General features: G+C 45.1%; 1 protein-coding gene across 5 annotated transcripts in view; it reads right to left on the reverse strand.

Annotated features, from left to right (window-relative positions):
• Positions 1 to 16916, reverse strand: part of LOC134017788 (NACHT, LRR and PYD domains-containing protein 12-like) — a 162496-nt gene that overhangs the window by 20993 nt on the left and 124587 nt on the right. Inside the window, exons 1-7 of one of the 5 annotated variants that reach the window (XM_062457814.1) lie at positions 15305 to 15391; positions 9185 to 9301; positions 2756 to 3023; positions 2192 to 2326; positions 1774 to 1914; positions 1516 to 1558; positions 1083 to 1135 (exon numbers count right to left, since the gene is read on the reverse strand). In XM_062457814.1, coding sequence (XP_062313798.1) covers positions 1083 to 1135; positions 1516 to 1558; positions 1774 to 1914; positions 2192 to 2326; positions 2756 to 3014 — 631 coding nt within the window. In that variant the 5' untranslated portion in view covers positions 3015 to 3023; positions 9185 to 9301; positions 15305 to 15391. Of the gene's footprint in view, positions 1 to 1082; positions 1136 to 1515; positions 1559 to 1773; positions 1915 to 2191; positions 2327 to 2755; positions 3024 to 9184; positions 9302 to 12610; positions 12723 to 15304; positions 15392 to 16916 lie in introns of those variants that run through there. The other 4 variants (XM_062457817.1, XM_062457816.1, XM_062457813.1 and 1 more) reach the window with 4 other exon arrangements.

Below are 16916 nucleotides of genomic sequence, written 5' to 3' on the forward strand. Positions count from 1 at the left end.
ATTGTGTCAAAGTCAGGTCTACAGTTTGTTGTGTGTGTTGATTGTTTGCCTGTAGCTATGCAGGTTTGACTCTCCCATTTCGACTTGTGTTGGTTGACAAAATTATTATTACTGATGAGATGAAATGGACGTTATTTTCCCGAGGTACCTTTTTTCCTGACATACAGTATATGAGCAGTGTTGTACCTGCTGTATAATATAGACTATAAAGACATACACTAACAATACATCATATGGTTTAGTCCTGAGCCTAAGGTTAATGTAGGACTGTAATGAACAGTGTTGTACCTGCTGTAAAATATACAATACATCATATGGTTTAGTCCTGAGCCTAATGTTAATGTAGGACTGTAATGAACAGTGTTGTATCTGCGGTATAATATAGACTAGACATACACCAACAGTACATCATATGGTTTAGTCCTGAGCCTAATGTTAATGTAGGGCTGTAATGAACAGTGTTGTATCTTCTGTATAATATAGACTAGACATACACCAACAGTACATCATATGGTTTAGTCCTGAGCCTAATGTTAATGTAGGGCTGTAATGAACAGTGTTGTATCTGCTGTATAATATAGACTAGACATACACCAACAGTACATCATAAGGTTTAGTCCTGAGCCTAATGTTAATGTAGGGCTGTAATGAACAGTGTTGTACCTGCGGTATAATATAGACTAGACATACACCAACAGTACATCATATGGTTTAGTCCTGAGCCTAATGTTAATGTAGGGCTGTAATGAACAGTGTTGTACCTGCGGTATAATATAGACTAGACATCCACCAACAGTACATCATATGGTTTAGTCCTGAGCCTAATGTTAATGTAGGGCTGTAATGAACAGTGTTGTACCTGCGGTATAATATAGACTAGACATCCACCAACAGTACATCATATGGTTTAGTCCTGAGCCTAATGTTAATGTAGGACTGTAATGAGCAGGGAGACTAAAGAGGGTTTGTACTGTTGAGCATGAGGGGCTGAGCTGTTACTCTATCAAGCCCGTTGGCTGATGGCTTTGGAAAGGCAGGCTCAAAAAATAATAAAAGAAAGCAAGTTCAAAATACAGGCTCACCATTGTCTTCACCACTCCTGTTTGTCTCTCGCTCTTTGTCTTCATAGAGTTGTCTGAAGAAATGAAATAATCATGTCAATATTGTTTTTGATTTGAACAGAAATGACAGGTTTGCTGCTTTGAGGTTATGCCTCACTTACTGTAAGCATACAAAGTATTTTCCACTGTCAAAATGATTGTATACTTCATTATTGTAATGTCTAATTTACATTTACTCATTTAGCAGACACTCTTATCCAGAGCGACTCCTGTCCTTGTAAGTACAGGGACATTCCCCCCGAGGCAAGTAGGGTGAAGTGCCTTGCCCAAGGACACACCGTCATTTGGCAATCGAACTGGTAACCTTCAGATTACGAGCCCGACTCCCTAACCGCTCAGCCACCTGACTCCCCGTCTTATGATACCACATTAAAATACATGTTTACTGTCTTACGTTGGTGAGGAGGTGCTTTGCTGTGGGATCAGGGATGCTTCCTCTGAAACAGAAAGGTTGGTGTGTAACTTGTCTGAATGGGCGGAGACACCACCATGTATCAGCAGCAGGAGTTCAGAACAGAAGGAGGCTCCTTGCTGATGCTCAATGGCACAGTACAGTATATCATATATTGTAGCCTAGACATTGTTTTATTTGTATTTTCTTACTTTGTAATTGATACTTGTGAGAACAGAAGCCAAATGATTAAGTTTTCACCTTTTTTCTGATGGTCCACAGTGTTCATGTTATTAATGGTGGTTATATTGTAGGTTACATTGCCTCCAACATCTGCGTTTAACACTGGAGCCACGATGATGCCGCCATCCTGAGCTTTATTGGAGGACAGATGAGTAGCTGCTTCATACACACACACACACACACACACACACACACACACACACACACACACACACACACACACACACACACACACACACATTACTTGTGATATGAATATTTCCAACAATCTTACTCTAAGCTCTCTATAGCATACATATACTGCCTATGCTTCATCTTTTACCATGACAGTCTATTTCATCATGATCATTTCTTATGTACCATGACAGTCTATTTGATCATGATCATTTCTTATGTACCATGACAGTCTATTTCATCATGATCATTTCTTATGTACCATGAGGCTCTGAGGGGTTTCCACCAGGAGCAGCAGCATGGCCTCCAGTCTCAGTCGTGTTGGAGGAACCCTGGACTTCCTGAGGAAGACAGGAAGTTAAACTGTTCCCACCAGCCTCCTCAGAACCACTGACACCTGTGAGGAGAGAGAAGACAGGAAGAGTCAGGGCTGTCTCATCCTCTCAGGTGTTCCACTCTGTGGAGCTGTGGGTGACATGTAAGGAGCATGTCCTGTATCTGTGCTGGGTTTCCTGTCCTGTGTGGACTGGGGTTGGTGTTAGCATGCTGGACTACCACTAATATAATGTCACTGTGTTAAGTTAAGAGAAGGGTGTCAGTCGTCCTTACAGTGTCTGCAGTCCTAAGTGATAGATACACATGCAGACTAACACTGCCGACACAGAAAGGAGGGCAACATCTCTACACTGCATCTCTGACAGTGAATACAACATATGTCTTGATATAATGTATACCAGCTTATGACATTGCAGCATTATCACTGCATTGTTGTTTTTGTTTACAATTTGGGATAAAATAATAATACTAATACCCATAGAACACTTACCCATCAGCCGCTCAGCAAGATCATTCTGATCCATCTTTCTCAGGATCTCCACAGTGATCTTCAGAGCTCCTTCCAGTGTGTATGTCTCCTCCATCCTATCCACTGTGTCTGTTCTGGCAGGTCCCTCCAACCTGCTCTTTGGGATGGGATCAAACCCATCCAGAACTTTATCCTGCAGGTAACATTTAAACGTCTTCAGCTCCTTTTCCCCAAGCTGCTCCAGAGTTTTCAACAGGTGCGTTTTATTACTTGTGGCCATTGTGGATCACTGGAGAAAGTGGATTGTGTGTTGCTTAGTATATAAAGTTCAAACATTTCTTAAAAACTAGACTTTAAGTGACACAAGATGTTTCTAAATTAGTATGTTAAAAGCCATTGCCATCACACAAGTATTGTTGTTCTCTTTCAGAATCTTTTTTTTTCACACTTCACAACATTTTTCACACTTCACAACACTCTCTCTGCCCTGTCTCTGATCACCTGCCCTGCCAGAACCCTCCTCTCTCTGCCCTGTCTCTGATCACCTGCCCTGCCAGAACCCTCCTCTCTCTGCCCTGTCTCTGATCACCTGCCCTGCCAGAACCCTCCTCTCTCTGCCCTGTCTCTGATCACCTGCCCTGCCAGAACACTCCTCTCTCTGCCCTGTCTCTGATCACCTGCCCTGCCAGAACCCTCCTCTCTCTGCCCTGTCTCTGATCAGGGTCTTTCTCATGCTCAGGATACTCTTGCACAGTGCAAATGACACATTCACCAATGCACAGAGGAACACATGGAACAGGTGTACACTAGATGGTGTATTGAATACGATACGATGAACTTTATTTTCCCGATCAGGGAAATTTGTCTTGGACTCTGCGGTGCGTCATGAATGCCTGACAATTGACAATGAAAGTTTGTCATCATGGGTTGTCATGGGCTAGCCATCTCTCTGACCGACAATCAAAAGCTGTTAGCACTAGCTCCCCAGTCTATAGAGGACCAAAGTAGTCTAAATAGACCCTTGATTACACATGTACAGTTTTCTTGTTAAATGTCATAGTCTGTCTGCTTCCCTGGCCACTGTTTACTGATAACACAGTACATCCTCACAGTAGCCTCTGATCACATTTACAGACACACTAGACATGTTTAATGGACATGAAATAATGGTATACTGTGCAGCCTAGGATCTATGCTGATAAACAAACACGTCAGTATTTGAAAGGATAACACATCAGACCAGGAATAGAGATGCTAATTTACTTACTCATAACCTATTCTGGACTGACAGTAAATCCTTCACTCTCCAACATATGAATAAACACCTTCTACTGACCTTTATAAAACTCTGGTTTCACCCTCAGCCTCCTCTCTGTGATCCATCTCGTTCTGTGTGTGTCTGCTGTAATGCGGACAGTCTGATCACCTGTAGTGCTGCCTTGTACTCATCTGATCCCAACGTTAAAGACTACTCTTACTGCTGTTGGTATTGGTACTGTTCATGGAACATTCTGTACATATTATTCAAGTCCAAATATATATACCCCTCACTCTTGGTTGATCCTGTTTGGAGTCTCAGTACTGGAACTTTCTTATGTAAGGGTGCATGCATGCCCAAACAGGATGGGAGAAAGGCAGAGGTTTGAAGGAGAGGGGGAGGTGTAGAGGAGGAGAGAAGAGGTAAAGGAGAGAGGGGGAGGAGTAGAGGAGGAGAGAGGAGGAGGAGTAGAGGAGGAGAGAGGAGGTAAAGGAGAGAGGGGGTGAGGAGGAGAGAGGGGGAGGTGTAGAGGAGGAGAGAGGAGGTAAAGGAGAGAGGGGGTGAGGAGGAGAGAGGGGGAGGAGTAGAGGAGGAGAGAGGGGGTAAAGGAGACAGGGGGTGAGGAGGAGAGAGGGGGAGGAGTAGAGGAGGAGAGAGGAGGTAAAGGAGACAGGGGGTGAGGAGGAGAGAGGGGGAGGAGTAGAGGAGGAGAGAGGGGGTAAAGGAGACAGGGGGTGAGGAGGAGAGAGGGGGAGGAGTAGAGGAGGAGAGAGGAGGTAAAGGAGACAAGGGGTGAGGAGGAGAGAGGAGGTAAAGGAGACGGGGTGAGGAGGAGAGAGGGGGAGGAGTAGAGGAGGAGAGAGGGGGAGGAGTAGAGGAGGAGAGAGGGGGTAAAGGAGACAGGGGGTGAGGAGGAGAGAGGGGGAGGAGTAGAGAGGAGGTAAAGGAGACAAAGGGGGAGGATTTGATCCTGGTTAAGGCGTGTTGTGACTCGCACTTTAGATCTTTTTCAAAAAAATCTTAATCTTGACGGGAAGGAGAGAGAGATAGAGAAAAAGATAGAGAATGTACACTGTGTATATGTGTGAACGTGTTTGTATCAGTGTACTGTATGTGTAAATATATGTTTGTAAGTGTGAGTGGAGGTGAATGTAGTACACCACTGTGTGGTGTGTGTGTATGTATATAGGTTTATATAATAATAATATTATATGTGTATGTTTGTAGGTTTGCTGTATGTATACTGTACAGCATGCTTGTGTTGTCAATGTTTGACCTATAATATCTTAACTTGCCAATATGTTAAAATGTTTTGATAAAAAGTGAAAGACATAGAGGGGAAGGGAGAGAGACAGAGAGAGAGAGAGAGAGAGAGAGAGAGAGAGAGAGAGATAGAGAGAGAGAAAGAGAGATAGAGAGAGAGAGAGAGAGAGAGAGAGAGAGAGAGAGAGAGAGAGAGAGAGAGAGGAGCGGGAGGGAGGGAGGGAGGGAGGGATAGAGAGTGTTGTCCATTACTGTGTGTGGAAGCACTAATCAGTGGTTCACAATGCAGCCATGTCCTAGTGCTGCCCCCTAGTGGTGCTACAGGACACTTGTCTCATTGAAACAATGTCAAGACTTTACAAGTGTTTAGATCCTCAAAGTGTTTCTTCTGGTATTAGTCACCTCTTCAGGGGCCCTAGCATTAGACCAGCTGGACACAAATGAAGGCTCTCCAGCAGCCTGTTGGTCATGTGATTAGAGAGCTGGGGGAGCTGCAATAGAGCAGTCAGAGACACACCTGGTATGAATACAGCCTTGGAGAGGAGGGCAGGAAGTGATCAGTTCCCCCATAACCCCCCAGGGGGAGGGAGGACCTACACACCAGACGTAGGTCAACCAGGTGTTCCACCGCTTCCCGTCGGGGTGCTGTTCGCCCTGTCGGGGCTTATTTTCCCGATAATGACCGGCGCTCTATACATTATCCCGTACGTATGTACAACAAAGAAAATGATTGAAAATGTTTAATGTTTTGGAAATAAATCTGTTAGTTGAATTTCAGTTTTATTTAAAATGTTGTTCAAAATATCGTGATGCGTATTGTATTCCTGGGACTCTAGTAGAGAAACAGGTGAAGTACACTGTGCTGCTACAGAACATCCTGACAGAGAGACAAAGAACATGCTGGCAGATACACAGCAAGCAGTAGCACCAAACACAAGTGGAAGAGGAGTGAAGGTCCATCAGCACTCATAAACATGCCTTATTCTGATATAAGGTGGGCTTTGATCCAGACTAGATGAATGCTGTCTTACTTGGTGTCATTAGAGTCTGATATAGTGTGGGCTTTGATCCAGACTAGATGAATGCTGTCTTACTTGGTGTCATTAGAGTCTGATATAGTGTGGGCTTTGATCCAGACTAGATGAATGCTGTCTTACTTGGTGTCATTAGAGTCTGATATAGTGTGGGCTTTGATCCAGACTAGATGAATTCTGTCTTACTTGGTGTCATTAGAGTCTGATATAGGGTGGGCTTTGATCCAGACTAGATGAATGCTGTCTTACTTGGTGTCATTAGAGTCTGATATAGGGTGGGCTTTGATCCAGACTAGATGAATGCTGTCTTACTTGGCTTTACTCTAGTTATGCTCTTAAAGTCTTCGTATTTGTTCTAAATTAATGTTTGCTCTTCTTGTATGAAATACGGCACTCTACGCTTGTCCATGTTTGTAAATGGTCATATTTAGCAAACACGCCCCATTTATGTGAATGCGCTCATCGCTCAATTGGGGAAACCTGGGTTGAGTTAAGGAGTTGATAACCACCGTCATGATACTGCTAAGCGTGATCACGGTTGTTGGGTTTAGTGATGCAAGATAAGGAGAATTGATCCTGGGCGTGTTGAACTTGCTTGGTAGTACAGTTTCTTTGGCTCTCGACGAAGGCGGTCGCATTTTTCTCTCCTCCCCTTCCTGACCTTCCCTGCTTGGCTGTGTCTTGTGTCTTGTCTTGTGTCAAGATACTCTCTCATCATCACTCTCCGAAACTAGAAGCATGGAATTAATTAGCTGGTCTCTCAATGCTATTGACACCATCTTCTCGAAGAGAAGCTCGGGTTCGGGGGAACCCAACTGTCCGGACGGGACGTTCGCAGCTGGCTACACGATGGACGCGTGGGAAAATTGGCGTGTCGTGTGTCTAGCGGCGCTTTCCGTGGAGGACGTTGAAGACATCTTCATATTCGGAACCGTGATTACAGGCTTTCTGCTGTTGGAATAGGCGCTAGCTTTGTATATCGGAAAATTAAGGAAACGGCTGCAGCCATCAAAAGCCCCGTTAGGTTGCCCGACATGATTGATGCGGTGGGCAGAGTTGTTGGAGCTCAGACTGTGAACTTACAACGCAGCATTGATTACAACAGGGATAAGTTTGCGGCTCTGCAAAGGAAGATGGAGGACATGGAGACCTTCCTGAAGGGTGGACGTGAAAATTGAGTTGCGGCTACTCGTCAAAACAACTACCCCAATCTTATCCACTTTCGGCCCCGTAACCAGCACAGTCCTTGGCCAAGGCCGTCGCTGGAAAACAACTCCCCTGGAGAGCGCTGAAGCGAGACTATCTTGCTCCTCCCTCCCCCTCCCCCCCCCCCCCCCCACCGACATCTGTGGTTTGGTCTCTGCCCGGGTCATGACCAAGGATGTCTCCTGGCCAACACAATCTGCATAGGGAGAATCGGACTGATTGTGGCCTAGGTCGAGGGCGCCAGCCCAGACCTACTCACACATGAACTTTCACCTACTACAGATATCATCACCCCCCCACCCCCATCCAACGCCTTCGCCTGCTTGTTTCCCCACTCCCCGTTGCAAGTCACGTGTTTTTGTAAATGTTGTTGTGCTTATGTGCTGAGGTTTTTGTCTGTTCCCACACTGTACTCCTCTAGGAGCATTGTCTGGGTGTTGCCTTTTTTCCTCCTCTCCTCATGTTTACCTTGTCTTGTCCTGTCTACCCCCTTGTCATGTTTGTGTATTAGAAACTGCAAGTGGCAGCTCGGATCTAAGATGGATTCGAGAGACCGCAGATAGAGTGCGGCTAGTTTGGTTTGTTAAACGTTTTAGATCAACACTTGTATTATTGTTTTTGTTGATTTTATGTAAAGCACTTTGAGCTGCAATTCTTGTATGAAAAGTGCTATATAAATAAAGTCTTACTTACTTACTTACTTACTTACTACAGGGCCCCGTACAGGCCTCTATATGCAGCCTGCCTACCTGTTGAAGAGCAGGCTCTTCTCTCACCCTCCCTCCACCATCACCACTCAGCTTTGCTGCCAGCACTTTGTTGTTTTGTAGCTCAATAGTGTTTTTACACTTCCAGTACCCCTATATTCTGATGCCTCGCTCATTTATCCATTGTATTCATTTGTATAGCCCTTTTCAACAGCAAGCTTTTAATCAGCAGTGTCACAGAGGGCTTCACAGATGCCCACAGACCAGCACCTATAACCAACCTGACCCAAACCTACACTCCCTTCACTGCTGTGTCACTAATGGACACACCCCATCACTTCATTATTGTTAACTGCTTTTCTTAGTTTAGTTCAATACATGCATAACTTTGCAACCCCATGTGTGCAATCATTTTGTCACAGCCTAAAAGCCAGCCATGACAGGTTTAGTTGTGCAAGGGACCGTCTTCTCTTCATGAGGAAGCGTTGTGGTCTCTTGGTGACATTTCTTGCTCAAAACCAGTTCTCAGTTTGAGCTGAGTGAATCAGGAAGGGAAACTTGTCATCGTTTACAGACAGTATAGTTCCACAATGAGTGGAATATGTACCCGAGGAAGATCAAGATTCATCAGGAGTGAATAGTTGTACAGTATTTCAGTGGTCAGATTCAAGGAACATTGCAGTTAGCCAGATCACAGAGTAACTGTATCTTGGCTAAAAGGCCCAATGGAAAACAAATAACTAGTGCAACAATAACATTAGGCGTAAGTGATTTGCTTAAGTATATCAGTGGCTGTTGTCATTTTCAACCATGTGAAAACACCAGCCTAAAACATCTATTTTATTCAAATTGCTGTGGTATCAAAAAATAATTACAAGCCCATATCAACACCCACCAGAGTGGAATATTTGTTCTTTTGACTACAGAACAAATCAATCAATATGCTACTGTGAATCATGACAGGGAATATTATCACACTTACCTTATTTGACTTTAATCTTATCTGATTCAGTCTTGAGGATCTCTGGGTGCTCTGTATTGAAGTGATGTTCTGAAGGCATTAACTACCAAGTCCATGCAATGCAGATGTGAACATTTCCTGTTGAGAGACAGATCTCTCTTCAGGCTGTGTGACTGATGCTGACAGGAAACCACAAGGTGAGAAACAGCATGTACAGAACTGGCTCATGTACATAGAGCCATGATTAGCTTCAACCTGCATAGGCTGCCATTATCAGCCTTACAGTGTGTCAGTCTGAATAAAATATGTAATAGTCACATTTCATGAACATGAGTAATACAATGTTTTATATGATCGTTTTTTTTGTTGGCAGAATAGCAGCCTGAATATTACATACTGTCCCCTGACTGCTGTTCAAATGAGGAAGTTGAAAATGCTACGGTCTGCTGTATCACATGAAACTCTCTCCTCAGAACATGACAGCTCTCAACTCAGGCTCCTTCCAGGAACAACAACACCTTAACACATTTACAATCATGGGTTTGACAAGGATGACCAGAGACCAGGGTTGTGTCTCAGTATTATATCTGTCTCTACTTCTCCTTCATCCACACTGATCTGGAAACCAGAGAGAATAAACAACATGGGCCACTGGGAATGACCTTTCACCTGTCAACTCTGTCTGACCAGGGAGGTACTGCAGGGAATGACCTTTCACCTGTCAACTCTGTCTGACCAGGGAGGTACTGCAGGGGATGACCTTTCACCTGTCAACTCTGTCTGACCAGGGAGGTACTGCAGGGAATGACCTTTCACCTGTCAACTCTGTCTGACCAGGGAGGTACTGCAGGGGATGACCTTTCACCTGTCAACTCTGTCTGACCAGGGAGGTACTGCAGGGAATGACCTTTCACCTGTCAACTCTGTCTGACCAGGGAGGTACTGCAAGGAATGACCTTTCACCTGTCAACTCTGTCTGACCAGGGAGGTACTGCAGGGAATGACCTTTCACCTGTCAACTCTGTCTGACCAGGGAGGTACTGCAGGGAATGACCTTTCACCTGTCAACTCTGTCTGACCAGGGAGATACTGCAGGGAATGACCTTTCACCTGTCAACTCTGTCTGACCAGGGAGGTACTGCAGGGAATGACCTTTCACCTGTCAACTCTGTCTGACCAGGGAGGTACTGCAGGGAATGACCTTTCACCTGTCAACTCTGTCTGACAAGGGAGGTACTGCAGGGAATGACCTTTCACCTGTCAACTCTGTCTGACCAAGGAGGTACTGCAGAGAATGACCTTTCACCTGTCAACTCTGTCTGACCAGGGAGGTACTGCAGGGAATGACCTTTCACCTGTCAACTCTGTCTGACCAGGGAGGTACTGCAGGGAATGACCTTTCACCTGTCAACTCTGTCTGACCAGGGAGGTACTGCAGGGAATGACCTTTCACCTGTCAACTCTGTCTGACCAGGGAGGTACTGCAGGGAATGACCTTTCACCTGTCAACTCTGTCTGACCAGGGAGGTACTGCAGGGAATGACCTTTCACCTGTCAACTCTGTCTGACCAGGGAGGTACTGCAGGGAATGACCTTTCACCTGTCAACTCTGTCTGACCAGGGAGGTACTGCAGGGAATGACCTTTGACCTGTCAACTCTGTCTAACCAAGGAGGTACTGCAGAGAATGACCTTTCACCTGTCAACTCTGTCTGACCAGGGAGGTACTGCAGGGAATGACCTTTCACCTGTCAACTCTGTCTGACCAGGGAGGTACTGCAGGGAATGACCTTTCACCTGTCAACTCTGTCTGACCAGGGAGGTACTGCAGGGGGGTCGCAATTGTTTATGTTGATTAGACACATTTTTTAAATGTGTATTTTATTTATTTTTATTTCAATGTCTTAAAATACACATTAACATGAATTCGACATATTGTAGCGAACGGATAAATGGAGGCAGAAGACTTTATCTTTCAGTCAGCAATGCACACATTCAGCTCCACACAGGAGCTCTCTCAAGCAGGGCACCGGTTCACTCACAGCCCGAGACTAGCCTAGACCTCCAAGCTTCCTGTACACAAAGAGGAGGACCTGCCCCTATCACTGCTGTGCCAATCACAAGGTCACATGTTACATGCTGGCTCTGTCAGGTTCCCCGTGATTGGCCGAGAGCCTATTCAGTCCCCAGCTGACTAAGATCACTGACACAAGGACGCAGTGAGGGTTCTACCATACAGACTGAATCTGGATACTAATGATATCAGTGAGGGTTCTACCATACAGACTGAATCTGGATACTAATGATATCAGTGAGGGTTCTACCATACAGACTGAATCTGGATACTAATGATATCAGTGAGGGTTCTACCAGGAGAATTGATCCTGGGCGTGTTGAACTTGCTTGGTAGTACAGGGCCCCGTACAGGCCTCTATATGCAGCCTGCCTACCTGTTGAACTTGCTTGGTAGTACAGGCCCCGTACAGGCCTCTATATGCAGCCTGCCTACCTGTTGAAGAGCAGGCTCTTCTCTCACCCTCCCTCCACCATCACCACTCAGCTTTGCTGCCAGCACTTTGTTGTTTTGTAGCTCAATAGTGTTTTACACTTCCAGTACCCCTATATTCTGATGCCTCGCTCATTTATCCATTGTATTCATTTGTATAGCCCTTTTCAACAGCAAGCTTTTAATCAGCAGTGTCACAGAGGGCTTCACAGATGCCCACAGACCAGCACCTATAACCAACCTGACCCAAACCTACACTCCCTTCACTGCTGTGTCACTAATGGACACACCCCATCACTTCATTATTGTTAACTGCTTTTCTTAGTTTAGTTCAATACATGCATAACTTTGCAACCCCATGTGTGCAATCATTTTGTCACAGCCTAAAAGCCAGCCATGACAGGTTTAGTTGTGCAAGGCACCGTCTTCTCTTCATGAGGAAGCGTTGTGGTCTCTTGGTGACATTTCTTGCTCAAAACCAGTTCTCAGTTTGAGCTGAGTGAATCAGGAAGGGAAACTTGTCATCGTTTACAGACAGTATAGTTCCACAATGAGTGGAATATGTACCCGAGGAAGATCAAGATTCATCAGAAGTGAATAGTTGTACAGTATTTCAGTGGTCAGATTCAAGGAACATTGCAGTTAGCCAGATCACAGAGTAACTGTATCTTGGCTAAAAGGCCCAATGGAAAACAAATAACTAGTGCAACAATAACATTAGGCGTAAGTGATTTGCTTAAGTATATCAGTGGCTGTTGTCATTTTCAACCATGTGAAAACACCAGCCTAAAACATCTATTTTATTCAAATTGCTGTGGTATCAAAAAAAAATTACAAGCCCATATCAACACCCACCAGAGTGGAATATTTGTTCTTTTGACTACAGAACAAATCAATCAATATGCTACTGTGAATCATGACAGGGAATATTATCACACTTACCTTATTTGACTTTAATCTTATCTAATTCAGTCTTGAGGATCTCTGGGTGCTCTGTATTGAAGTGATGTTTTGAAGGCATTAACTACCAAGTCCATGCAATGCAGATGTGAACATTTCCGGAAACCACAAGGTGAGAAACAGCATGTACAGAACTGGCTCATGTACATAGAGCCATGATTAGCTTCAACCTGCATAGGCTGCCATTATCAGCCTTACAGTGTGTCAGTCTGAATAAAATATGTAATAGTCACATTTCATGAACATGAGTAATACAATGTTTTATATGATCGTTTTTTTTTTGGCAGAATAGCAGCCTGAATATGACATACTGTCCCCTGACTGCTGTTCAAATGAGGAAGTTGAACATGCTACGGTCTGCTGTATCACATGAAACTCTCTCCTCAGAACATGACAGCTCTCAACTCAGGCTCCTTCCAGGAACAACAACACCTTAACACATTTACAATCATGGGTTTGACAAGGATGACCAGAGACCAGGGTTGTGTCTCAGTATTATATCTGTCTCTACTTCTCCTTCATCCACACTGATCTGGAAACCAGAGAGAATAAATAACATGGGCCACTGGGAATGACCTTTCACCTGTCAACTCTGTCTGACCAGGGAGGTACTGCAGGGAATGACCTTTCACCTGTCAACTCTGTCTGACCAGGGAGGTACTGCAGGGGATGACCTTTCACCTGTCAACTCTGTCTGACCAGGGAGGTACTGCAGGGAATGACCTTTCACCTGTCAACTCTGTCTGACCAGGGAGGTACTGCAGGGAATGACCTTTCACCTGTCAACTCTGTCTGACCAGGGAGGTACTGCAGGGAATGACCTTTGACCTGTCAACTCTGTCTAACCAAGGAGGTACTGCAGAGAATGACCTTTCACCTGTCAACTCTGTCTGACCAGGGAGGTACTGCAGGGAATGACCTTTCACCTGTCAACTCTGTCTGACCAGGGAGGTACTGCAGGGAATGACCTTTCACCTGTCAACTCTGTCTGACCAGGGAGGTACTGCAGGGAATGACCTTTCACCTGTCAACTCTGTCTGACCAGGGAGGTACTGCAGGGGGGTCGCAATTGTTTATGTTGATTAGACACATTTTTTAAATGTGTATTTTATTTATTTTTATTTCAATGTCTTAAAATACACATTAACATGAATTCGACATATTGTAGCGAACGGATAAATGGAGGCAGAAGACTTTATCTTTCAGTCAGCAATGCACACATTCAGCTCCACACAGGAGCTCTCTCAAGCAGGGCACCGGTTCACTCACAGCCCGAGACTAGCCTAGACCTCCAAGCTTCCTGTACACAAAGAGGAGGACCTGCCCCTATCACTGCTGTGCCAATCACAAGGTCACATGTTACATGCTGGCTCTGTCAGGTTCCCCGTGATTGGCCGAGAGCCTATTCAGTCCCCAGCTGACTAAGATCACTGACACAAGGACGCAGTGAGGGTTCTACCATAAAGACTGAATCTGGATACTAATGATATCAGTGAGGGTTCTACCATACAGACTGAATCTGGATACTAATGATATCAGTGAGGGTTCTGCCATACAGACTGAATCTGGATACTAATGATATCAGTGAGGGTTCTACCAGGAGAATTGATCCTGGGCGTGTTGAACTTGCTTGGTAGTACAGGGCCCCGTACAGGCCTCTATATGCAGCCTGCCTACCTGTTGAACTTGCTTGGTAGTACAGGCCCCGTACAGGCCTCTATATGCAGCCTGCCTACCTGTTGAAGAGCAGGCTCTTCTCTCACCCTCCCTCCACCATCACCACTCAGCTTTGCTGCCAGCACTTTGTTGTTTTGTAGCTCAATAGTGTTTTTACACTTCCAGTACCCCTATATTCTGATGCCTCGCTCATTTATCCATTGTATTCATTTGTATAGCCCTTTTCAACAGCAAGCTTTTAATCAGCAGTGTCACAGAGGGCTTCACAGATGCCCACAGACCAGCACCTATAACCAACCTGACCCAAACCTACACTCCCTTCACTGCTGTGTCACTAATGGACACACCCCATCACTTCATTATTGTTAACTGCTTTTCTTAGTTTAGTTCAATACATGCATAACTTTGCAACCCCATGTGTGCAATCATTTTGTCACAGCCTAAAAGCCAGCCATGACAGGTTTAGTTGTGCAAGGCACCGTCTTCTCTTCATGAGGAAGCGTTGTGGTCTCTTGGTGACATTTCTTGCTCAAAACCAGTTCTCAGTTTGAGCTGAGTGAATCAGGAAGGGAAACTTGTCATCGTTTACAGACAGTATAGTTCCACAATGAGTGGAATATGTACCCGAGGAAGATCAAGATTCATCAGAAGTGAATAGTTGTACAGTATTTCAGTGGTCAGATTCAAGGAACATTGCAGTTAGCCAGATCACAGAGTAACTGTATCTTGGCTAAAAGGCCCAATGGAAAACAAATAACTAGTGCAACAATAACATTAGGCGTAAGTGATTTGCTTAAGTATATCAGTGGCTGTTGTCATTTTCAACCATGTGAAAACACCAGCCTAAAACATCTATTTTATTCAAATTGCTGTGGTATCAAAAAAAAATTACAAGCCCATATCAACACCCACCAGAGTGGAATATTTGTTCTTTTGACTACAGAACAAAACAATCAATATGCTACTGTGAATCATGACAGGGAATATTATCACACTTACCTTATTTGACTTTAATCTTATCTGATTCAGTCTTGAGGATCTCTGGGTGCTCTGTATTGAAGTGATGTTCTGAAGGCATTAACTACCCTAACTGCATTGCATTAACTAAGTCCATGCAATGCAGATGTGAACATTTCCTGTTGAGAGACAGATCTCTCTTCAGGCTGTGTGACTGATGCTGACAGGAAACCACAAGGTGAGAAACAGCATGTACAGAACTGGCTCATGTACATAGAGCCATGATTAGCTTCAACCTGCATAGGCTGCCATTATCAGCCTTACAGTGTGTCAGTCTGAATAAAATATGTAATAGTCACATTTCATGAACATGAGTAATACAATGTTTTATATGATCGTTTTTTTTTTGGCAGAATAGCAGCCTGAATATTACATACTGTCCCCTGACTGCTGTTCAAATGAGGAAGTTGAACATGCTACGGTCTGCTGTATCACATGAAACTCTCTCCTCAGAACATGACAGCTCTCAACTCAGGCTCCTTCCAGGAACAACAACACCTTAACACATTTACAATCATGGGTTTGACAAGGATGACCAGAGACCAGGGTTGTGTCTCAGTATTATATCTGTCTCTACTTCTCCTTCATCCACACTGATCTGGAAACCAGAGAGAATAAACAACATGGGCCACTGGGAATGACCTTTCACCTGTCAACTCTGTCTGACCAGGGAGGTACTGCAGGGAATGACCTTTCACCTGTCAACTCTGTCTGACCAGGGAGGTACTGCAGGGGATGACCTTTCACCTGTCAACTCTGTCTGACCAGGGAGGTACTGCAGGGAATGACCTTTCACCTGTCAACTCTGTCTGACCAGGGAGGTACTGCAGGGAATGACCTTTCACCTGTCAACTCTGTCTGACCAGGGAGGTACTGCAGGGAATGACCTTTCACCTGTCAACTCTGTCTGACCAGGGAGGTACTGCAGGGAATGACCTTTCACCTGTCAACTCTGTCTGACCAGGGAGGTACTGCAGGGAATGACCTTTCACCTGTCAACTCTGTCTGACCAGGGAGGTACTGCAGGGAATGACCTTTCACCTGTCAACTCTGTCTGACCAGGGAGGTACTGCAGGGAATGACCTTTCACCTGTCAACTCTGTCTGACCAGGGAGGTACTGCAGGGAATGACCTTTCACCTGTCAACTCTGTCTGACCAGGGAGGTACTGCAGGGAATGACCTTTCACCTGTCAACTCTGTCTGACCAGGGAGGTACTGCAGGGAATGACCTTTGACCTGTCAACTCTGTCTAACCAAGGAGGTACTGCAGAGAATGACCTTTCACCTGTCAACTTTGTCTGACCAGGGAGGTACTGCAGGGAATGACCTTTCACCTGTCAACTCTGTCTGACCAGGGAGGTACTGCAGGGAATGACCTTTCACCTGTCAACTCTGTCTGACCAGGGAGGTACTGCAGGGAATGACCTTTCACCTGTCAACTCTGTCTGACCAGGGAGGTACTGCAGGGAATGACCTTTCACCTGTCAACTCTGTCTAACCAAGGAGGTACTGCAGAGAATGACCTTTCACCTGTCAACTCTGTCTGACCAGGGAGGTACTGCAGGGAATGACCTTTCACCTGTCAACTCTGTC

Source organism: Osmerus eperlanus, chromosome 3, assembly GCF_963692335.1.
Source record: "Osmerus eperlanus chromosome 3, fOsmEpe2.1, whole genome shotgun sequence".
Taxonomy (NCBI): domain Eukaryota; kingdom Metazoa; phylum Chordata; class Actinopteri; order Osmeriformes; family Osmeridae; genus Osmerus; species Osmerus eperlanus.